Source organism: Cynocephalus volans, chromosome 6, assembly GCF_027409185.1.
Source record: "Cynocephalus volans isolate mCynVol1 chromosome 6, mCynVol1.pri, whole genome shotgun sequence".
Taxonomy (NCBI): domain Eukaryota; kingdom Metazoa; phylum Chordata; class Mammalia; order Dermoptera; family Cynocephalidae; genus Cynocephalus; species Cynocephalus volans.
Window position 1 is genome coordinate 140720443 of NC_084465.1, and position 22517 is coordinate 140742959.

General features: G+C 36.2%; 1 protein-coding gene across 12 annotated transcripts in view; it reads left to right on the plus strand.

Annotated features, from left to right (window-relative positions):
- Positions 1-22517, plus strand: part of MLLT10 (MLLT10 histone lysine methyltransferase DOT1L cofactor) — a 223698-nt gene that overhangs the window by 186046 nt on the left and 15135 nt on the right. For all 12 annotated transcript variants that reach the window (XR_010023857.1, XR_010023858.1, XR_010023859.1 and 9 more), the window contains 3 exons: positions 9774-9952; positions 20078-20195; positions 21689-21761. Coding sequence is in view for 9 of the 12 variants with exons in the window: in XM_063099795.1 (XP_062955865.1) it covers positions 9774-9952; positions 20078-20195; positions 21689-21761 (370 nt within the window). In the remaining 3 variants the exon portion in view is untranslated. The remainder of the gene's footprint in view (positions 1-9773; positions 9953-20077; positions 20196-21688; positions 21762-22517) is intronic.

Here is a 22517-nt window from a genome sequence, read left to right on the forward strand (position 1 = left end):
CACTTGATCGTGATGAATAATTTTACGTATGTGTTGCTGTATTCTGTTTGCTTTTATTTTAGTGAGGATTTTTGCATCTATATTCATCAAGGATATCGGCCTGTAGTTTTCTTTTTTGGTTATATCTTTACCTGGTTTTGGTATCAGGATGATGTTGGCTTCATAGAATGAGTTTGGGAGATTTACGTCCGTTTCAATCTTTTGGAATAGTTTGTAAAGAATCGGTGTCAATTCCTCTTTGAACGTTTGGTAGAATTCTGCTGTGAATCCATCTGGTCCTGGGCTTTACTTTGTTGGGAGCCTTCTGATAACAGCTTCAATCTCCTTTATTGTTATTGGTCTGTTCAAATTTTCTACGTCTTCATGGTTCAGTTTTGGGAGCTTGTGTACGTCCAGAAATTTATCCATTTCCTCCAGATTTTCAAATTTGTTGGCATATAGTTGTTTATAGTAGTCTCGAATGATTCCTTGTATTTCAGATGAATCAGTTGTAATATCGCCTTTTTCATTTCTAATTTTTGTTATTTGAGTCTTCTCTCTTCTTTTTTTTGTTAGCCATGCTAATGGTTTTTCAATTTTATTTATCTTTTCAAAAAACCAACTTTTTGGTTTGTTCATCTTTTGAATTGTTTTTTGGTTTTCAATTTCATTCAGTTCTGCTCTGATCTTAATGATTTCTTTCCGTCTGCTAACTTTAGGTTTGGTTTGTTCTTGTTTTTCTAGTTCTTTAAGGTGAAATGTTAGGTTGTTCACTTGCCATCTTTCTATTCTTCTGAAGTGAGCGTTTAGTGCAATAAATTTTCCCCTCAATACTGCTTTTGCAGTATCCCACAGGTTTTGGTATGATGTATCATTGTTTTCATTAGTTTCAATAAATTTTTTGATTTCCTGCTTCATTTCTTCTTGGACCCATATGTCATTAAGTAGAATGCTGTTTAATTTCCATGTGTTTGTAAAGTTTCCAGAGTTTCGTTTGTTATTAATTTCTAGTTTTAATCCATTGTGGTCTGAGAAGATCCATGGGATAATTCCAATTTTTTTGAATTTCTTGAGACTTGATTTGTGACCTAATATGTGATCTATCCTGGAGAATGATCCATGTGCTGATGAGAAGAATGAATATTCTGAGGTTGTGGGGTGGAATGTTCTGTAGATATCTGCCAATTCCAATTGGTCTAGAGTCTTGTTTAGATCTTGTGTTTCTCTGCTGATTCTTTGCCTTGATGATCTGTCTAATATTGACAGTGGGGTGCTCAGGTCCCCTGCTGTTATGATATTAGTGTCTTTTTCCTTCTTTAGGTCTAATAGAGTTTGTTTTATAAATCTGACTGCTCCAACGTTGGGTGCGTACATATTTATGATTGTTATGTCTTCTTGATGGATCAGTCCTTTTATCATTAAGTAGTGTCCCTCATTGTCTCTTTTTATGGTTTTTAGTTTAAAGTCTATTTTGTCAGATATAAGAATAGCTACTCCAGCTCGTTTTTCTTTTCTGTTTGCATGGTAAATCTTTTTCCATCCTTTCACTCTTAGTCTGTGTGAATCTTTATGGGTGAGGTGGGTCTCTTGTAGGCAGCATATAGTTGGGTCCTCCTTTTTGATCCAATCAGCCAGTCTGTGTCTTTTGATTGGGGAATTTAAGCCTTTTACATTAAGAGTTGTTATTGAAAGGTGTTGATTTATTCCTAGCATTTTATTGGTTGTTTGGTTGTCTTAGGTGTCTTTTGTTCCTTGCTTTCTGATTTACTGTTTGGTTTCTGTGTTTGTTGGTTCCTTAGGTTGTAGATAGCTTTTTTGTTTGCTTGTTTTCTCTTCCTGAATGCCATTTTTATTATACTAGTGGGTTTTGATTTTTCTTTTGTTTTTATGGCAGTGGTAGTTATTTTTCAGGAACCAAACCCAGTACTCCCTTGAGGATTTCTTATAAGGGTGGTCGTGTGGTAGTGAACTCCCACAGTTTTTGTTTGTCTGAGAAATATACTATTTGCCCCTCATTTCGGAAGGATAGCCTTGCAGGGTAGAGTATTCTTGGCTGGCAATCTTTGTCTTTTAGTATTTTGAAAATATCATCCCATTCCTTTCTAGCTTTTAGGGTTTGTGATGAAAAGTCTGATGTTAACCTGATTGGGGCTCCCTTATAGGTGATTTGACGCTTCTCTCTTCCAGCTTTTAAGATTCTCTCTTTGTCTCTGAGTTTTGCCAATTTGACTATGACATGTCTTGGAGAAGGCCTTTTTGGGTTGAATACGTTTGGAGATCGTTGAGCTTCCTGGATCTGAAGATCTGTGATTTTTCCTATACCTGGGAAGTTTTCTGCCACTATTTTGTTGAATATGTTTTCAATGCAATCTCCATTTTCCTCCCCTTCTGGAATACCCATGACTCGGATATTTGAGCGCTTGAGGTTGTCTGATATCTCTCTCAGATTTTCTTCCATGTCCTTGATTCTTTTTTCTTTCTTCTTGTCTGCTTGTGTTATTTCAAACAGCCCATCTTCAAGTTCAGAGGTTCTCTCTTCAACTTCGACAAGCCTGCTGGTTAAACTCTCCGTTGTGTTTTTTATTTCGCTGAATAACTTCTTCAGTTCAGCAAGTTCTGCTACATTTTTTTTCAGGACATTGATTTCCTTGTTTATTTCCTCTTTCAGATCCTGTATACTTTTCCTCATTTCATCATGATGTCTAGCTGAGTTTTCTTATATCTCATTCAGTTTCCTTAGAATTATCACTCGAAATTCCTTGTCAGTTATTTCAAGGGCTTCTTGTTCTATAGGATCTAGAATATGAGATTTATTAACTTTTGGTGGTGTACTTTCTTGATTTTTTGTATTTCTGGTGTCTTTTTTTTGGTGTTTATTCATTGTGGCAGGGGGTTTCACAGTCCACCGGTTTGAGACTAATGACTAACTAGGATGTTGCTGTGGTTGCCAATTTGGTATGGCTCCCGCCGTGACTGCTCAGTTGGCCTCTAGTGTCTTGTGTGTGTGGTTGCCTCGGGTCTTGGGCTTCTCCGGGGATCCACCTTTGTGGTCAGCTTGCACTCTGCTGGGCTGGTGGATCACGTACCACAGGGTTTGTGATCTCTGTTGAGCTTTCACTTCCTGTACAGGACTTCTCCCCGTTCCGTGTGCTCTGGCCCAGGCTGTTAGATCGTGCAGTGGCGACCCCACCGGGTGTGTGGTTTCTGTCGAGTCTCCGCCTCCCTGGCCGCACATCTCCCCCCTCTGTGCACACTGTGCTGGGCTGGGGTGTGTCTTCTGCACCCCTCGTCTATCAGCTGGGCCTTCAAGACCCTGCTCAGCACCGCCTCGCCCAGGAAGTCTACCAGGTTTCTGCTAGGCAGAGAAGACCAGTCGCTCTGGGTGCCTTTGTAGCACTGTGTAGATCTTTCTCGGATCTTGTTCACCTTTGTATCCCCCCAGGTATAAACCGAGTCTAGTGCCCACCTGCAGCCTGCTCTCCGGCAGGTTCAAGCAGACCTGGGAACTCTCCTACCACACTATTCCCAACCAGAAATTCGTTAGGCTTTTTTCCAAACTGGTGGTCGCAGAGATGGTATCTGCCTCCCAGTAACAGGAAGTTTACCGGGGCTGGAGTCCAGGGTGTGGTGGAGTGACACTCGGCCCGCCCGTACTTCCTTGCCCTCCCAACACTGGTCGGGACGCCCCATGCCCCCACCCCCGCCAGAGAACTGCGGAGGGAGTGGGAGAGGAGGCCGGCCCGCAGGCTCCGGAAAGCCCCGCGCCAGCCCAAGCAAATGGGCTCAGTGATGGCCGAGCAGGGCAGAGCTGTCCGCACCTGGGAAAATGGAGGCAGCACCGGTGCGGTGAGTGGCCTGGTGGTGCAGGCGGGAGCCGCGTGGGCATCCACCCCCCGAACAGAGCTGTGCCAGGGATCACTCACAGTGCTGTGCCAGGTCGGGTGTTCGCTCTCTGTCTCTGGTTTGTCGCCTTCCGTGTTCTCGGCGCTGCCGCCTCAGGCTGTTCAGTCGCGGCGCGGCTCGGGCGCTCCCAGGAGTCTTCTTTAATGCCGGTCTGAAATCTCGAATCCTGAAAAGGGCAGCTGGCCGCCTTCAGTGCGGCCCCAGCCTCCGGGATCCTGGCTGCATCCACAGCAGCCCTGGCGCCGTGTTCCCTGTTTCAAGACTCGCTTTTGCAGCTAAGAATCAGTTCTTTTCCTGCTCCACACTTCAAAGCTGTTGCCTGTAAATGAGGCAGCCTCTCCTGCCGGGGGCAAAGTGGTGTTGAGCCCCCACGACCGGCCAGCAGCTGTAGTCCTTCCTTAAGAGATGGTGAGAGGAAGGTCCATAAGTTTCCCGGCTGCCTGAGGCCCAGTGGCCGCCTTTTACACCTCAGCTACTCCGCGCCAGCCGCCGCAGCTGCCGCCATCTTGAAACTCCCTGGTTTTAATTTCTAAATGCTCTTCAGATCCATCTTTCCTTATGTTCAGTACCATTACCACCTTACTTCAGAGGGATATAATTTTTTATCTAAGTTGTGGAATAGCCTCCTAAAAGATCTTTCTGTTTCTCTTCATCACCCCTTTCAATCCTTTTGCTACATAGCAGTCAGAGGGATGATCTTTTTAAAAAGTAAGTCTGCTGTTTGCTTTTGGTGTCTTCCTGTTGATCTGAGGATATAACTTCTAAACTCTCCTGCATGGCTTTCAAGGTCCCGCTCAATCTGCTCCTTCCCCTCTCTCCAACCTTGTCTTCTACCATCCTCCACTATGCTTTAGCCCTGTTACCTATTTTTTTTTTTCTTCCTTGAATATTCCAAGGTCTTTTAAACAAACTTTTCTGCCTTATTCTGTCCACTTATCACATACGTGAACTTTAGATCTTGGCTTAAATATCATTTCTTTGGACAGATCTTTTTTTACTTTCTCATTTTTTATTATTGTGGTACCAATTTTTCTTTTCCATCGTAGTACATGTTGGAATTTATATTAATGTATTTTAATGTTTGCTTTCCTAATAAAATTGCAAATTCCTAGAGAGTAAGGATCTTGTCTGTCTTGTTCCCTACTTTATTCCCTGCTCCTAGCACAGTGCCTGTTTCCTAGTAGCTTACTCAGTATTTGTTTAGTAGATGAGTGAATGAATCAATGAATCAATCAGTATGTCACTGCCCCTCTCTATTTCATTCTGCATCTTTGTTTCTACTCTCTCCTGAACAGATGAATTTCGGGGTATTTTTCTAGAGCTTGTGTATTACAAGATTGGATTCTATATAATTCAGTGAATATCACCTTGATTTGGGTTAAAGTAGCATACGACTTGTGAAAGATGTAAATAGAGTGAAGTTAAATAGAAAGCAGATACACAACAATTTAAGGAGGATTATTTGCCTTGTGAAGAAAGATCTAGAGGTCATAGTAAACTGTTCATGCTATACCAGTCATACCTGGGGTGCAAGGGAGAATCAACAATCCTCATTTCCAAAAAAAGATTTAGAACTTTGTTTTCCTGCCTTGATGGGAAAGAGAAATTTTGATTTGTTGTGTTTTATAGCAGTAACCTGAGTACCAAACATAGTTTCAAAATGTGATTACTGGATTGCACATTTAGCTGTGCAATTGTCTTTTTTTTTTTTTTTTTTTTGGTAGCTATCCTGTTTGAGGATCTGAACCCATAGCCTTGGTGTTACCAGTACCACGCTCTCCCAAGTGAACTAACTGGCCATTCCCAATTTTCCATTTAAGTACATGTGAATGTAATATGAAAACAGATTTGTTTTGAAATTGAAGGTCCTCAATCACCACAGTTCTACTTCTCAATATTATACTTTCATGGTATATTACTGCATGCATGTGGTGATGGTAATTGCATCTTTCAAAGTACAGTAGGGACATAAGAGGACCTGACAATTGTAACATTGTACTTTTCTGACTTAAAGATAAAATTTTAATTAGAGCATTAACTCTAAAACAGCTATAGCTACCATTTATTGAAACTTACCTGTGGTAGGCATTGCTAGAGCCTATACATGGATATTCTCAAATTCTCACAGAAAGCCTTTAAGGTAGCTATTATTTTTGTTGTACAGATAAGAACAATATGGAGGCTCAGAAAGGTTAAGTAATTTAAAATCACATAGTTGAGAGAGCCAGGCTTTAAACCCAGTTTTGTTTCAGTCAAAAGCTAGTGCTATTTTAATTTCAACATGCTACCTCAGTTAACTTTTGTCTTTTAGTTTTAGGAGTTGGGAATTCTATGTATGGTATGCTTTTCACCATCACAGTAAGTAGGTAATGAGCATTATATCTTTTAAGATACTCTGAAAAAATTGAGTTCAAGTACTTCTTTCTGTGTCTCTTCCACCTGAATCTTCCTCTGAACTTAAATAGTCCTTTATTTCATATGTACTACTTACAATACCTAGCATTTCTCTTCTGTATCCTAATAACTTATGAATACATATCAACTCTGCTGTGAGACTTTTAAGCTTTTTGAAGGCAGAATTCTTTTCTGTTTTTTGCTGTCTTCAGTATCCTTTTTGTAATAGAAACTCAAAAAATATTTGTTGAATGAACTATAAACAACTTTTAAAAAGTATGTATCTTTTTCTCAGGGATGTGCCTGTCTTTTGGAATATGAGGTGTAAAAATATTCACTTCATTAACGTGCTGTCTCTTTTCTGTCCTTCAAAGCCAAAAATCTTAAAAGAGTTATCTTCCCAAGATTTATTGCCACATTTAGTGACTCCTTTTTTTGACCTTATCGTAAATGATTAATAGAATCATTTGACCTTTTCCTTTGAAATTCTTTTAGTGGTTTTTAAGATTCTCTTACGTTTTCTAAGTTTGTCCTTTGTGGTCTATTTTTCTTTTGTCAATCCTTTAAATGATAACGTTCCCTAGGATTCTGTCTCTGATCATGCTGAGAACTTTTCCTGGGTGATCTCATTTTTGTTACTCAGTTTTGACCAGCATCCATATTAGGAGTTATAAATCAGGTACTTATAGGGGCTAGGTAGGTAACATAAATGAGTGAAGAGGTGCGTGACATAGTAAGGGAGGATGAAGATTGGTGGATTAAAGGATCCATGCCCTGTCCATAGCTCCAGCCGGATTGTTGCTATTTCAGAATATATAGTATTCAGTGTTGGCAGATCTTCAGTTTTTCAGGAGAAATTAGAAATCTAGACTTTTTAATGTGAAATTTTCACATTTCTAAATGTGACCAACAATTTAACATTTTCAACTGTAGTGCAGGCCAACAGAAAGCCTTTTTGAGTTTGCAAATTTACTTACTCTAACTTGCTGTGTTCTGACTCCGAGATGTGTGTCTCTAGACTGGATTTTTCTGCTGAGCTTCAGGCTCATCCATCCCATCGTATTCTAGACCGTATAGTTCAATGTCTCACAGGCATCTCAAAGACCATGATGATAGCCCTGAACCTCAAACTTGTTTCAGTTGTAGAAGCAGACAGCTGTGAGTTTGAATCCTGATTCCACCACCTACTAGGTTACCACGCATGTTATTTTATTTCCTTTCACTTCTGTTTGCTCATATATTAAATGGGAGTAATCAATTACTGGTGCTTAAGAGTCATTCTTGATTCTTCTCTCGTTTTTATTTTTTAGGTCTTATTAGTCACCATGTCCTGTGAAGTTTGCCTTTGTAATGTCTCTTTACTACTATTACCTTAGTTTAATCCCTGTTTTGCTCATCTATGTTATTGTAGCTGCCCTTAACAGTTTTCTCTCAGCCTACTGCCAGTGATTTACATTTTGCTTAAACACCAATCTGATCATGGCAAGTCTCTGCTTAAAATCCTTCAGTGGCTCCCCATTGACTTTAAACTTTTAACTTTTAACATTCTTTTTGATCTGGTTCCTGCTTATTTTTTTTGCCTCATTTTTTGCTTAAGTTATATGAATGGTATTTATAAATCCTTAGAATTTACCCTGTTCTCTGTTGCATGTTTCCTGCTCAAGCTGTTCTGTTCTGTGGTGCCTTCAGAAATTAGCTTTAAAGGCACCATCTCTTCTAGTGAGTTTTTGACTCCCACCCTCTCTCATGCCAGATCTGGGTTAGATACCTCTTTTTCTGCACTCATAGCCCCTGAAAATATCTCTGTCATAATACTCGTCATGGCTTTTTGTAATTGGCTTTTTCTCCATTACATTTCTTGAAGTTAGAGACTACGTATCTTGAATGGCTTTCTAACTCCAGGACTTAAAATAATGTCTGGCAAACAGTGAGATCTCAGATGTTTATGGAATGAATGCATTTGCTAAATGAATAAATCATATTTTTTTTGGAGAAACTATAGATATAAAAAGAATCTAGGAGCATCAAATATAGTTGTAAGGCCTTTTGAAACGTTCTAGTTTTTTTTATTTCTCTTGTTTGAGGAAGATTGTAGGTGCTTTTATTTATTATGCATCCATAATATTTATGTTCTTTGAACAAAGTAAATTGTACTGTCGATATAAATTACTACTTATTGTTGCCTTCCAGGGCCATTGTTTCTTATAAAAATGAAAAACAACTTTTTGACGGTAGCCCATTAGGTTCATCTTTTTCTGCTTTCCTCTTGTTGCAGTGCCAAGTTCTCAGGAGTTTCTTCCATCCCTCCCAATTTCCCCAGAGCCCTAGTTTTTATAGCAAGGTTTCTCAGCCTCCACACTATTGACACTGCATGCCAGTTATTTCTTTGTTGTAGATACTGTCCTGTGCATTGTAAGATGTTAAGCAGCAACTCTGGCCTCTACCCACTGGATGCCACTGGATTACCCAAGTAATACCTTCCAGTTTTGACAACTAAAAATGTCTCCAGACATTGTCATATGTTCCCCGTGGGGCAAAATCACCCCTGGTTGAGAACTACTTGTTTATAGATATTCCCATCTCTTTCCTTTATCCTCAGAGTCTTTCCATGGTTATGAAGTCTTTGTTGTCAGCATATGAGCATGATTTCTCATTTTTAAAAACAAAACAAAACACTTCCCCCACCCTGTAACTCCTTTTTTTCTCTCCCTCTTCTCCCCATTCTCTTTTTTAGAATGAACACCTTCTGCTTCCTCATTTCCCCCTTTTTTTCTGGCTTCTACTCCAGTGGTGCAGCTGAAAATGTTTTCATCAAGTCTCCCATCATTTCCCATGTTCCCTGAAGTGGATGGTCACACCACCTGGTAGTCTTAAGTCTTCGTTATGTGCTCGTCCTCCCTCCTCTCCCCACTCCCACCCCTGCTTATATGCCCCATGCAGTCAGTCCTAAAGTCTCATTTAGTCTATCTCCTGACCATCTCTAGAATTCACCAATATTCTTTATTCCCACAGCTGTGTTCCACCAGTGTCATCAGCCTCTTCATTGGTCTCTGAATTTTGAGTCTAGTCCTGTTCCACTTTATTTTCTACGTTGTGGCCTTTGTGGAACAAGGTCTCTTCCCGTTTCAGACATTTTCAATCAATTTCTGGGCTTTAGTATTTGCATTTTGGAAGGCTTACCAGCAAATTTTTTTATTGCTCTTAGGAACTCTTAAAACCCTTAATATATATTTCCTGATGTAGTCCCTGTCTATTAACAAAGACATTTTTGTGAAATAAAAAGTGATTTAGGTTGTTTTTAGACAAGTGTTTTATGAAAAGTCAGTGTTTATTCATTTAGTTACTGGTACATTTTTTTTTTAACATCAACAATAAAATTTATAATTGGGGGAGGAATTATGAGGAAATGAGAGTGTTCTAACTGACGTGTTAATGTGTATCTGTGACAAATTTAATCGTTGTTATAAAATATTTAAATAAAATTTCTTTTCTTGCAGGTATTTATAACAGCAGTGATGTAGCAGTATCATTTCCAAATGTAGTGTCTGGCTCAGGATCTAGTACTCCTGTCTCCAGTTCTCATTTACCTCAGCAATCTTCTGGGCATTTGCAACAAGTGGGAGCTCTCTCTCCCTCGGCCACATCATCTGCAACCCCTGCTGTTGCTACAACTCAGGTAAGTTATTATGATGCTATGAAGTGACATGTAGGTGGCATTCTCATTTTTTAAAGTGAGATTAGTTGGAGGAGTGACAAATGAAACTGTGCTTCCTATAGGAATTTATGAAATATCTCAATTTGGATTAACAAATTATTAGTGGAAATAATTGACATTTTTAGATGATATTCATGAGAGAGGACAACTGAGTATGTGGGCAGCAACTGATGCCTTTCAATTTCTGGGTTTCTAATTTTGTCCTAATGATGTAAAATAGTATGAAATTACTATTTTCTTTTCTTTTCTTTCTTTCTTTAAGAAAGGAGGTCTGGGCTGTCCAGTTAGCTCAGTTGGTTAGAGCATGGTGTTATAACAGCAAGGTCAAGGGTTCCGATCCCCATACTGGTCGGGGAGGGGGGGGTAGGACTCAAAAACTATGAACCAGTTTTGGACTTTTGTGATTTTGAAAATTCCTTTTATAATTTTTCTAAAAATCATACAACTAATATATTAAGATCTGCCATCTAAATTTTTCAAAACCAGTGTAAGAGAATATAAAATAAAGAGTAAATTATCACTTCAGGTACTACATGATTTTCCTCCCACTGAGAGAGAGCAAACATTCATAAATATTGTAAATAGTGGTGAATATGTAGGTTTTCCATTTGTTTACCCCTTTCACTTCACTTTAGACTTGTAGTTTGATTAGTGACTTATTCTGTAAGGAAGTTTTGAAAGCAAGAGTCAAATAAGAAAAATTGTAATCTTGAGTTTTATAAATGGGACAGTAAATGGGCAAAGCTGTGTGTGCACGTACATACACCCCCTAAAACCCTACTCTATTCCCTCCCCCTTTCCCAAAGATAATAATTTAAGATTCCTAAAGTATATGTATTTTTATTTATTTGGAATTCTTTGTAATTTTATTTTCATTTCTCCAAAGCTCCAGTAGTAAGTTTTTTGAGGTTTAGAGAAAATCGAAATGATGACAAATGCCTAATTACAAACACCTGGTTAAGTGATTGTAAGTTACTATAAATTTGACCTTTCGTATGTGTGCATAATTTTTATTGTACAAGACTTTAAAATATATACACTTTTTTTTTGGTATTTTCTGTGAGCCTTAGAGCACATGAGAGCACAGCATCTGATTCTTTCTTTATGCAGTGTGTGAATGGTGCAGTGCAGGCAGTCAACGTTATAGTTAAGTCAGGGATTACAGTGAGCAGCAGACAGTTCAGCACAGAAAACCAGTGGCGTGATTGGTAGTATCTACCATCTTTGAAGATGAAAGTTAACTATGTAGTGAACTTCTCAACCTGAATAAGAGGAGTTCTACTACTTTAAGTGTTTTTCTTTAGCTCATTTCAGTAAGAAATTGAGGTAGTCATAACAACAGGGGTTTGGGGTTAGAGAGGATGAAAGGATAAATGAAAGAATGGCTCTTATAAATAGTTTTATCTCTTTTAATTAAGTGTAACCATATGCTGTTGATAGCTTTATATCCTTGGACAAAGTCTCAAATGAACATTTTCAATGTGCATTTTTCTTTTCTGTCTTTGTAAAAGTCTGTTTTAATTACTCTCTGGTTAATTCCAGGCTGAATTAAACAAAAATCTCATTTCTTCTTTTCTTACTCATTATGTTTGTGGGTTTTGGGGGTTGGCATTAGGGAGGTAGATGAGTGAAGTAGTGGTGAAGAGAAATTTATAGCTAGAGGGAAAATTCCACTTAACATGTGACTCAGCTGAGGAACAAAGAAATCATAGGTGCAAGTAATCCAGGCTTCAGTCCAATTAAAATCTTTACTGTTTATCCCCTTTCCATGTTTCAGTAAGATGGGTCTCTTATAAATATGATCATCCAGTTAGATTCAAATGGTGCATGCTGAGACAACTGCATCTATGTTTCTGTCTAGTACTAAATGCTTTCTGCCTTCAAGCTGAAGCTTATTTAGCCTGGCTTATCTGGTGCTGCTGTAGCAACCATCAGTCTCCAGGCAACTGAGGCACGTTGACCTCTCAGTTGAACTGAGTGCTGAACTACTTCAATTTAGCTGCCTGAGACAATAATAATGGGGTTGAATGTGAAAAATATGAAGTTTTCTATACAATGTGCAAGGAAAAGGATGCAAAAATATTTAGATGGAATTGATAGGACTCTTAAAATAGGGATGCAGTTGGTAATTGAATCTTTTTTTTTAAAGATGACAGAGTTTATTTGTTTAACTCTCCTATTGGCCCTATTTGTTTCTAAACCATACAATCCATTGTGTTTAGATAGTCACATCCTAGCCTTTTAGTTAGGGTTGTTTTATAGGTAGTTGACTTAAAGTGAAGAAAGCAATGCGGTAAGATAAATGGGTAAATGAAAATTACTAATATTTAAAATGTAATTTTAGAAGTCTTGTCACAATTATTAAGAAAACCGTCACATCAGCAAGCAAATAATTTAAGAATATTAACAGAATAGAAATATTGAACTTGATAATGTTTTGCCTGCTTGCCCCCCGCTCCCCCAAAAAAGCCTTAATGAAAGTAGTAAGTTTTAGTCATTGGATTGGTGCCAGCCATATAAAAATCCAGAGGTCATTCTTGTTCTTTATGACTTTTCGTTTAAAGTACGATCGACTTCTCATTTAGAATATTTGCTGTTTTAAGAATTGTTCCCTGGAAAGTGGTCAGGGTAGTAAGATTGGGAAAAGCTAATAGAAATGAAAAACTGAGAAAAACTTGATTTATGCTTTTAATGGGGAAAAAAGGAAACACTTACAAAATTGGGGGGAGGGTGGGAAGTCTCATGCTTAGTGGCTCAAATTTGGAAAAACAAAAACAAATTTCAACTATTTGTTAAGCTAGTTTTATATTCTTAAATGTTAAATCCTTTTGTTTTATTTGATATACTTGTTTTTAGAGTAATTGTTCTTCTACAAATAATTGATAGAAGACCTACTTTATTATACCCTAGTATATCAGTAATATAACTATAGTTCCTTACCATTATTGGGATTCAGAACTCCTGTCCATGTGATTGTTAGTGATGTGCTCTGCCCTCACTGGGTCATGAGTAGAGGTATAAATTGTTTCTGTAGGAGTGCCATTAATTTTTCATTTTGCCTTTCAAATCCTATTGTTTCCCATTCTGTTCTGTCTTTTGGAGATTGCAGTGCTTTTGTTTCAAGGATGATTTCTTTAATAGAAGAATTTAAGATTGAATGTAATGAAAAGTAATTCCATTCTATTATATCCTGCATTCTGAGTTTTGCTTTTGCGTACAGTCTTCATGTAGATAATGATGGTTCCTTGTTGTACCCTATTTTATTGTTATTAGAAATGACATGGGTTTAATAATCATTTAAGTTGAAGGTTTATTTATATGATATTTAGTAAATGCAGATATTTCAGTATTTTTAAAGTATAGTTTACTTTTGCAGATTTCTGTGACACTTGTACTTCAATCAGCCTCGAATATTTTGTTTTCTAATATTATAATATATAGGTGAAAAAAAAAAAAAATAATATATAGGTGTATGTGTTAGGGGGACATTGTCTTAGATGTAGTCCTTGATTTCTTTTCAGATGATGTCTGATAGAGACATTTTCATTATATTTAAGAAAATGGTTCAGTTTCCCAGGCAGATTCAGATGACTTGGGGATATGTATGTTTCTACTTGATTATTCAGAATGAAAATTTCCTCTGTTTTAAATAATTTCATAATGGCTTATAATTTTAAGGAAGTTATTTTTCTGAACAAAATAAATTTCTGTAACTGTTTTGTAATATCACTTATTATCGAATGATGAAAATGTTGAGTAACAGTACAAGGTCACATATTTGGTAAGTGGTCCAACTGAGTTTGGAATCAAAACTGCCTTAGACCTCTTTCTAGTTACTAATTATTACTATGAAATGAATTTCCGTGTTATATACCTTTTACACTAAGAAGTATCTCTCTGAAAAACATTATTAGGAATTTTATTGTGTCCATTTGTGTGCCACAATGGAAAGTAGCAGACATTTGAGTCAGAAGTCCTGGGTTTCTGGAGCTTTGGGTCACTAGTGTGACTTAGGGCAGGTCTTTTAGTTTTTGTGAGCCTCAGTTTTTTTATATGTAGAATAGGAATACTTTAAGTACCTGTTTTACCTGCTTTATAGGTATTTTATGAAATTTTCATGTAGACCATAAAGTACTTTAGAATTAATAGTTATTAATTCAACTGTTACAGAACCAGCCTAATTACCAGTGAGAAAGGAAATTGTACAGAAATGCTTTATTAGAAATAGTATTAACATTTTCTGTTAAAACTCATAATTCCATGCCAACATAGATATATGAATTTTAGCCATTTTAGGTTCAGCTGTGGAATAAGGTCTTTTCCAGTTCTAAAATTATTTTGATAGCTGCCTATGTGTTGTAGGGACTTAATCTTTTTCCTCTAAAGATGAGATATATTGATTAGATATTAACCAATTAAGCCTACTAAGAATTGGTTGGTTATTCTATAACAGTCTTGTTGTCCAGTCATGAGTGTTCAGTGATAGTTTAACTACACTTTAATCCCTCCTACTACTTTATGTAAACTCAATTGTGGAGCATTTCAGCATTAGCCTAAACAATGGTTTTGAATACGTTAAGCTCCTAACAATTAGGGAGCAGTTTGGGGCATTGAATAATGTGGAGTGATGCAATTGAACCTGACAGCTTCAACAGTCTGCCTACTCATGGGACCTGAAAGTTGTTCACACTTGGTTTCATCTCTCATCACACGCTGAGTATTAAAGCCTTACTGGTGGTAGCTGACACAGAAATGGGCCTTTTATCAGAATATATCTCATAGTGTAAAGTTTGAATTGATCAGGAGAATAATATGAAACTTTTCATTGTTCTCCAATCCCTGTGTAATACTCATTCATAATTTTTCCTGAAAACTTTTCTGGTCAGACATACTGTTATTTGCAAGTTCAAAAAATATATGAATTGTATTTAAGAATGTTTGAATCCTTACATTTTACTTGCAGTGTTGCTAATGTTGTTATAAAATATACAGATTAAAATCACTGCAGTTTAGAGCACAGCCTTATAACACCAAGGTCAAAGGTTCAGATCCTTATACCAGCCAGCTGCAAAAACAAACAAAAATCACTGCAAGAGGAAGCATCTAATTTTTTTTAGGAAATACGTTTTTAGTCTTTGAAATGTACCCACAGTTAGTATCAGAATATAATTGGTAAATTACAGCAAACCCTTGAACCACACAGGTTTGAACTGCATGGGTCCACTTGTACGTGGATTTTTTTCAACCAACTGCAGATCAAAAATACAGTATTTGCAGGATGCAGAACCCACATATACAGAGGGCCAATACTGTGTATACAGAGGGCTGATATACTCAGCAGATTCTGTAGGGCCAACTGTTAAATGCCAATTTTCAACTGCACAAGGGGGTCAGCGCCCCTAACCTCTGTGATATTCAAGAGTCAACTGTATATTCTTTAAACAAGTTAATGGAAAAATAGAAACCATAATAGCTTATGAAAATAATTTTTAAATGCAAGCTCAAATGTACTGCCTAACATGTGCCAAGCATTCTTCTAAGCCCTTTACATGTATTAACTCAATTAATTCTCACAATATTCCCAAGAGATAGATGGAAATTGAGGCCAGGGAAGTTTAGTAACTTGGCCAAGGTGAGACAGCTTAGCTTGTGGCAGATAAAGTGATAATAAAAATTTTTTCTTTTAAAAGTATATACAAATTAGGAATTTTAAAAAATAAATACCTATATTTAATTTTGTGAATCTGACAAGATTTTGGAAGAATAATTTTAAAATTATGTGTCAGTACTAGGAAGCTTGAAGAAGCAGCTACAACATTTTAGAGCTTGCTTGAATCATCTCATTTTAATGTTTATTGACAGGTTAATTGTGCTTTTAAAAAAACGCTTGCTGTAACCTGTTCCTGTATGATTGAAGTATGAAGTTTCAAATCCACCTCTAAGTGAAGTATTGCTTTGATACTTCCCAGAGGTGAAATTTTCATAGGTACCATTCTTTCAAACCTAATTTTTCTTCTTTATTATTTTGCTTTTTTCAACATTAGGGAAATTTACCAAAACAGTACCCACTTTTAGGTCTTATATTCAGATAATTGAGTAGACTTAGCCCAGCTTTTTTCCCTGTGCAACTAACTCCTTTAGAGTGAGCAAAGTGAGAAGGGATTTGAGTTACTACTTTTACAACTAAGCTCCTTTCAAACATCTCTGTGGCCATAAGCAAATATTTGAAATAAACTATTAACAACAGGAGAAATTTCATGCTGAAATACAGTTTTAATCTTGTTAATATGTTAATATGGTATGTCAGTCTACTTAGAAAATACTACGTTACTCTTCTGATTTGTTTTGAGTTTGAAAACGGCCTTGGTAGAGACTTGCAGTTTTTATAGATGTTTAATATATTAACTTATTCTAAATTTGTGAAGTGTGTTCTTTAACTCAGATACCTAAACATATTTTGTTTAAAAATGACTTAGATTTACCTCAGTAACTAGTCAATTTATTCCTAATCTACTGGTCTTTGGGTCCATCTTATAAAATAATTATACTTCTTGTAATGAAGTTTTTACTAGAATGTTAGAATAAATGTTATAAACATTTTGAGTGGAAGTGGTTCCTTTCAATTATTAATCTTGGGCAGGGGGAAACCTCTTCAAGATATCGTATACTGCAAGTTTTAAACCAGAAGTTTATTATGACAATATTAACTTCTTCTTTTGAAATAATTTTAGGTGGGTAGAAAAGTTGCAAGAACAGTATAGAGTTCCCATATATCATGGATATCCTTTTCTCAGCCCTGAGCATTAGCAGCTCATATTCTTATAGTGCCAGTAGATCCAGTGAGAATATCTGTCCACAATAGCTATTCTCCTTACCTTGGCAAGGATAAAATTGAAATGTCATAAGGTAGGTACTTTGTTGCAAAAAGAATTTCTGTTCTAGTTTTCATACCAGATTTTCTGAAGCAGATTTATGGTACATTAGTAATCTGCTTTCAATGCACTTTTTAAAATCCATGTCCAAAGTATGCTTTAGAGAAGTGTGTGTATGTTAATGTTTCCTTTATTCTTTGTTCCAGATTTCTTTTATATAAATACTTTCAGTGCCCTTTATGCTTCATAACTCTTATTTCTTTAGGTAAACATGGACTTTGTTCCATGCCCCTGAATCTTAGTGAGCTTTCACTTATTAATGACAACAAAGAAATTTGAGTCTACAAAATGCCAAACACTACTTGTGTACTCTTTTCAGTAAGTCATCTTTCTTTTCCCTGATCTCTCACTTATCCATCTTCTCTGTTACTAAGTTGTGGGTTCTTTTCTCTAAACTGTGGACGTTTCCTGGCCTGGAGATGCCAACAGATAGGGTCATCAAAGGTTCCCAGCATTAACCATTTCAAACATTACTTCAGAAGTATTGGCTAAGCGGTGACACATTTGTAGAGTTATTGGTAACTCATGTTACCTACTCATGAGTTTTCCAGCAGAAATTAATGTAGAGTGGTTTAGATACTTTAATATACCGAAATAGCACTATCTGGTAAAATTAATAACTTGTTTTTATTTATCTTTGAAAGTTTCTTATTTAGATAAATGTAATAATTTTGAAAAAAAGAAAAACAACTACTAGATATTTTTTAGCCATCCATCCAGTTTGGGAAATTGGTCATTTAAGATAGTATTCCCATTTTAGTTTGCTATTATTATTATTATTTTAACTTTTGCCAGCCACCTATTAAAAATATATACTTTCCTGCTTTGGAATATGCTAAAGATACTTCTTTCTGATGATAGTCATTATGCAAATCAGTTATTATGCTCTACTGCTTTCTATTTTGATCTTTAGTATAGTGGGCCTAATGGGTGATAGGGAAACTAAGACAATTTGGAGACTAGATCAAGAAAATGTCACCCTCTGAAATTTGAAGCTAGTGAGGATAAATATACAGCCCTTGGCAGAAGGAAACTTTCCTAAAAAAAAGTGCATTTCTCATGAGTTGGATCTTTTGATACTTATCAATAGAGTAAGGCAGTTCATGAGACTGATAATTGAAACTAAAAAGCTACTCCAACTGGTATATTATTAGTTATGATTTAGCCCTATGTAACATAGACAACCGTGTGAAAAAGGAGAGTCAAAAGGCTGAGGATGTTTCCTTGCTTTGAAGGTGCTAAGGAATCTAGAGGCACATGCTTTTTGAAGACCACCCCACCAGCACTCTGTAATGTGTGCTCACTAACTCATATTTTCTGTCTTCTCTTGCTGTGTCAACTGTTACTTCTTGCTGCCAACAAACTGTCTTAAGATATTACTTTTTCTTCCTCCTCCGAATTAATTTTCCACTTATAATCTGATATGTGCTTAGTTGATCTGCTTAGAATTGTGTCTAGAGTAAGGGTAAATTGGCTCTGTGAAAGGCATTTTTTTTTTAAGTATTAGGTAGCTGAGACTTTAACACGTGGGACTGGTAACATCTGGTTTTTCTTTATGAATCCTGTTTTATGTATCCTGTGCCACTAAATACTTGGTAAGTGTCCACTGTGATCTTTAGGTTGAAATTAAGACTTACCTTTTACAGGGGGCTAATTGATTGTTAAATAGGACTTTAGAGTACAAAGTTATTGACTTTGTATGCATATCTTTAATAAGAGGAAAAATTAAACTCAGAATTTGATAGATTGATTTTACACATTAAAGTATGAACTATTCCCTTTGAAACAATTGAAAGCAAGGATAGGATTCTGCATCACGGAGTTTATTTCTGTGAGTTGTAAAACTACATTTTTTATGCTTAGTAAGTTGGCTAAAGGCCAAGATATTATGTCAGGATATGAGTCTATCCAGAAGTACAGTTTATTCTCTGTAATATTTTGCTTGTTATAACTACTATTCGTCTTTTGTGTCCAGTTGTACATGTCAAAATGTCTCACATCTTTGGTCTGCTGTTATTTAACTTCTTTATTTTAGAAGTGCTTCATTTCTTTGAAGTTATTTTTAAGAATTTTGTTCTGAAATAACTGTGCAATGATTTCATTTTATAAAAGCTTAAGTTTGACTTCATTCAGGAAAAGACGAATAAATCTACCTTAAAATTTGTGGTTCTGTTAAATCTGAGAATTATTTCAAGCCAGTAATAGCCTTCTGTGAGTACCAGTATTTTGTGTACAAGAGATTTGCTTCCAAGATACTACATTTTAAAGTTATAATATTCTTGGAAAGTAGGAGAGAGCATGCACATCAAAGAAGGCTTTTTTATTACATTGTATTACGCAATACTTTGGCCAGCCTCCTTAGCTTCATCTGTTTAAGGGTTCATTTTCGCTTGTTTGGCACAGGTCCCAGTAGAGGCCTTCAGAATTGTGGTTAGCAACATGAATGAATTACAAACTTTGGACGAGCTCTTCAGTTAGTAGAGCTGGCTTCCTGCCAAGAAGACAGTGCCTTATATGGGGTCAGGGTATAGCTGTGATTCGTTGAGCCCTACATTGCATAGAAAATATACTTGTGATGCCTGTTTGCTTTCTTTAAAAATAAAAACAAAACAAAACAAAAAGCAGCAGGCTTCCAAGTCTATCAGAATAGGAGGTAACAAAATAGTGTGCAGATTTTACTAATGACAGAGTTAAGCAATGGAAAATGGCTTTGTGTAATTAAAATACTGGAAGTAGAAGTTAGACCTTTTGACCTCCTTAGCCAGTTTATGATGTAAGAGATTGAAGCATTTGTTAGACATCTGTTGTCTACCTGCCTTTATTTTATAAATGGTTTAATAAGATTAAATAAGTCGTATGTCCACATGGTTACCATGTCTCTGGATTTTGTGTTGACTAGATACTCCAAAAATTATAAACAGGAATAGTTAACTTTGAATGTGTCAGTACTTTTTTGTTGTTGTTGTTATGTAACATTTCAAAAATTGACGTATTGGAATGGTAAGATAAGTAAAAATGAAATTTTCTTTTCAGAAAGTCAGGAATTGTTTGTATTCTTAAGTTGGAGAGAATAGTTACTAGCTCTGTTAAGAGAAAAAAACATTGAGATATTTTCAAATATAATTAATTTATCATTATAATTCTTTTCATTTAGGCAAATACCCTATCTGGATCTTCTCTTAGTCAGGCACCATCTCATATGTATGGCAATAGATTAAATCCAAATTCATCAGTGGCAGCTCTTATAGCTCAGTCTGAAAACAATCAAACAGGTAAGTTTTCAAGAATTATTAAATTCTAAAATTCTCTTCTCTCCCAGTGTAATTTTCCCCGTTGGCTTATTTTATTTGAAAAAGTCAAGGGGTGTGGTTAATATAGGATTGTCCCTTTCTTTTCTTTTAACCAAAAGAATCACAGTTGGAAAATGTTAAGTATTTGAGGTGGTGGATATGTTGACTAGCTTGATTTAATTATTCTACATTGTATTTGTAAATCATGTTACTTTGTCCCCTATAAATTTATACGATTATAAATTGTGGATTTACAATTTTAAAAAACAAAAAGAATTACAGTTGGAAGCAAATAGTATGCTGTACTGTAAAATAGTGATGTGCATTTTATACTGTCTGTAATTTAAATGTTTAAGCAGAGCCATCAGCACGCAGGAATGCAACAATGTCTCCTGTGACTTTTGTGATTGATGTGTTCAGTTCTCAGTTCTATGCAATGAAAGTAACATAACACTGGGCTTTTCTGTGAATAGCCTAAACCTTTATTTGCATAATTCATGAAATTGCATTACACAAACTTGGTTAAAAAAAATCCTGTTAGAGAATTTCTACAGTGTTTAGTAACCCTGTGAATTTTTACCAGTTGACATTTTGTAGCATTTGCCTCTTGTACTGTTTTAATGAGCCACTGGATTTGCTTTGTTTCATTCCATCCTTAAGGATTTGTTGACATGTCCAAGTAGTCATGCCTGTTTGGGGGAAGGGAATGGGTTTAGCAGTTCACCAAGAAGGGATCAGTCATGTCTTTACCCTTTAAGGGTCAGAGGTTACCTGACTCAGAATCAGGGGAGGACAACCTTGAAAGAGGCCAGATAGGGTGATTCTATAAGGAACTCACTGCAGGGGAAATACAAGTTACTTTGCAAGCAGAGATATTCGGTATTACCTAAGAAGTATTTTGAAGAATTAAATTTTATTTTAAATACGGAATTCTGCATTCCTACTTGTTTTTATCAATTTGGAAATTTAATGTTATATGTAATTTTATTATTGTTGCGAAGATCCATGTAACATATAATTTTAGTCTTGCTGTGTGGCTCTATGTAAATGTGTTTTATGACTTGTCTTGGGATGCAAAGTGTTAAAAAATACAAAGCATAGGGATTTGCTGTGATAAGCATACAGATTAGCTGTCCACAGCTGTGATTCATTACTTTAACCGTAGAAATTAAAAGTGGCTGAGGGGAGGGTACTGCAAATGCAAACCACGCTTCTGTGCTGTAAAATTGAAAGGAATGAAAGAACAGAACATAATCCATGGCCTTCTACACCCACAAAAACGTGTAGGGACAACGCCTTACATGCCACAGTTCAGCAATTCTAAACTAGCAACATGCTAGATCTTCTAGTTTCATAGTAACTGCAAAAACAGTGGTAAAGGTTTAATGTATGTTTTAGGAAAAATCAGGGCAAGAGCTTAAGACCTCTTATCTAGTGAGAGTCATTTTATCAGCTCTGAAATATTTGCACTGCAGATCAAGATCTTGGAGACAATAGCCGCAGCCTAGTTGGCAGAGGAAGCTCACCCCAAGAAAGTCTCTCACCACGGTAAGCACTATTTACACTGCCAAGTATAGGCTAAAAGAAACATTTTGAGATTTGGAAACTTTGTTATCTCGTATCAGTAGAGTGTACATTTGTGAGGCCATAAAAGCATTCTATAGATAAGAAGCATGTCTAGACACTCAAGAAAAATGATTCTAAATTAATTTGAATATTAATTTAAATACATGATTAGATTTCTAAGCTAAAAGCAATATTTTTCTTAGGTTTCCAATCAATTTGAGCTCTTATATTTCTCATTTGTATAATCAGCTGCTGGTACTATTAATGCATTGATTTGGGTAATTATTTTTGGTCATAAGATAGTCTTAAAATCTCTTGAAGCTGGAAATGCAACACTTTCAGCTTTGGGTTTCAGTTTTAGCTCTGTTGTGGTCAATGCACTTAACCTCTTAGTCTCTATTCCTAATTCAGTAAATGAAGCTTTTGTGGTAGGTATCTAAAATCCTTCTAGTTCTGAAATTATTTGAATCAGAATATATAGCAAATGTATCCCATGCTTTGTGAGATTATCTTACATATTTTATGACAACATTCAGGTACCATATATTAATATGTAATTTATTAATGTGAGGTTATAGAACTACAATTCCTTCTGTTCTAAATGGGGAGAGTGGTGGTATGGTATATTGTGTCAGTTTATAGAACTTTAGTGATGGGTGTCTTTTTATTAATTTTATTCCACCTTTTCAACTCTACCTTCTTGTTTGTTTTCTCTAATTTTGTTGTAAACTCTGCCTC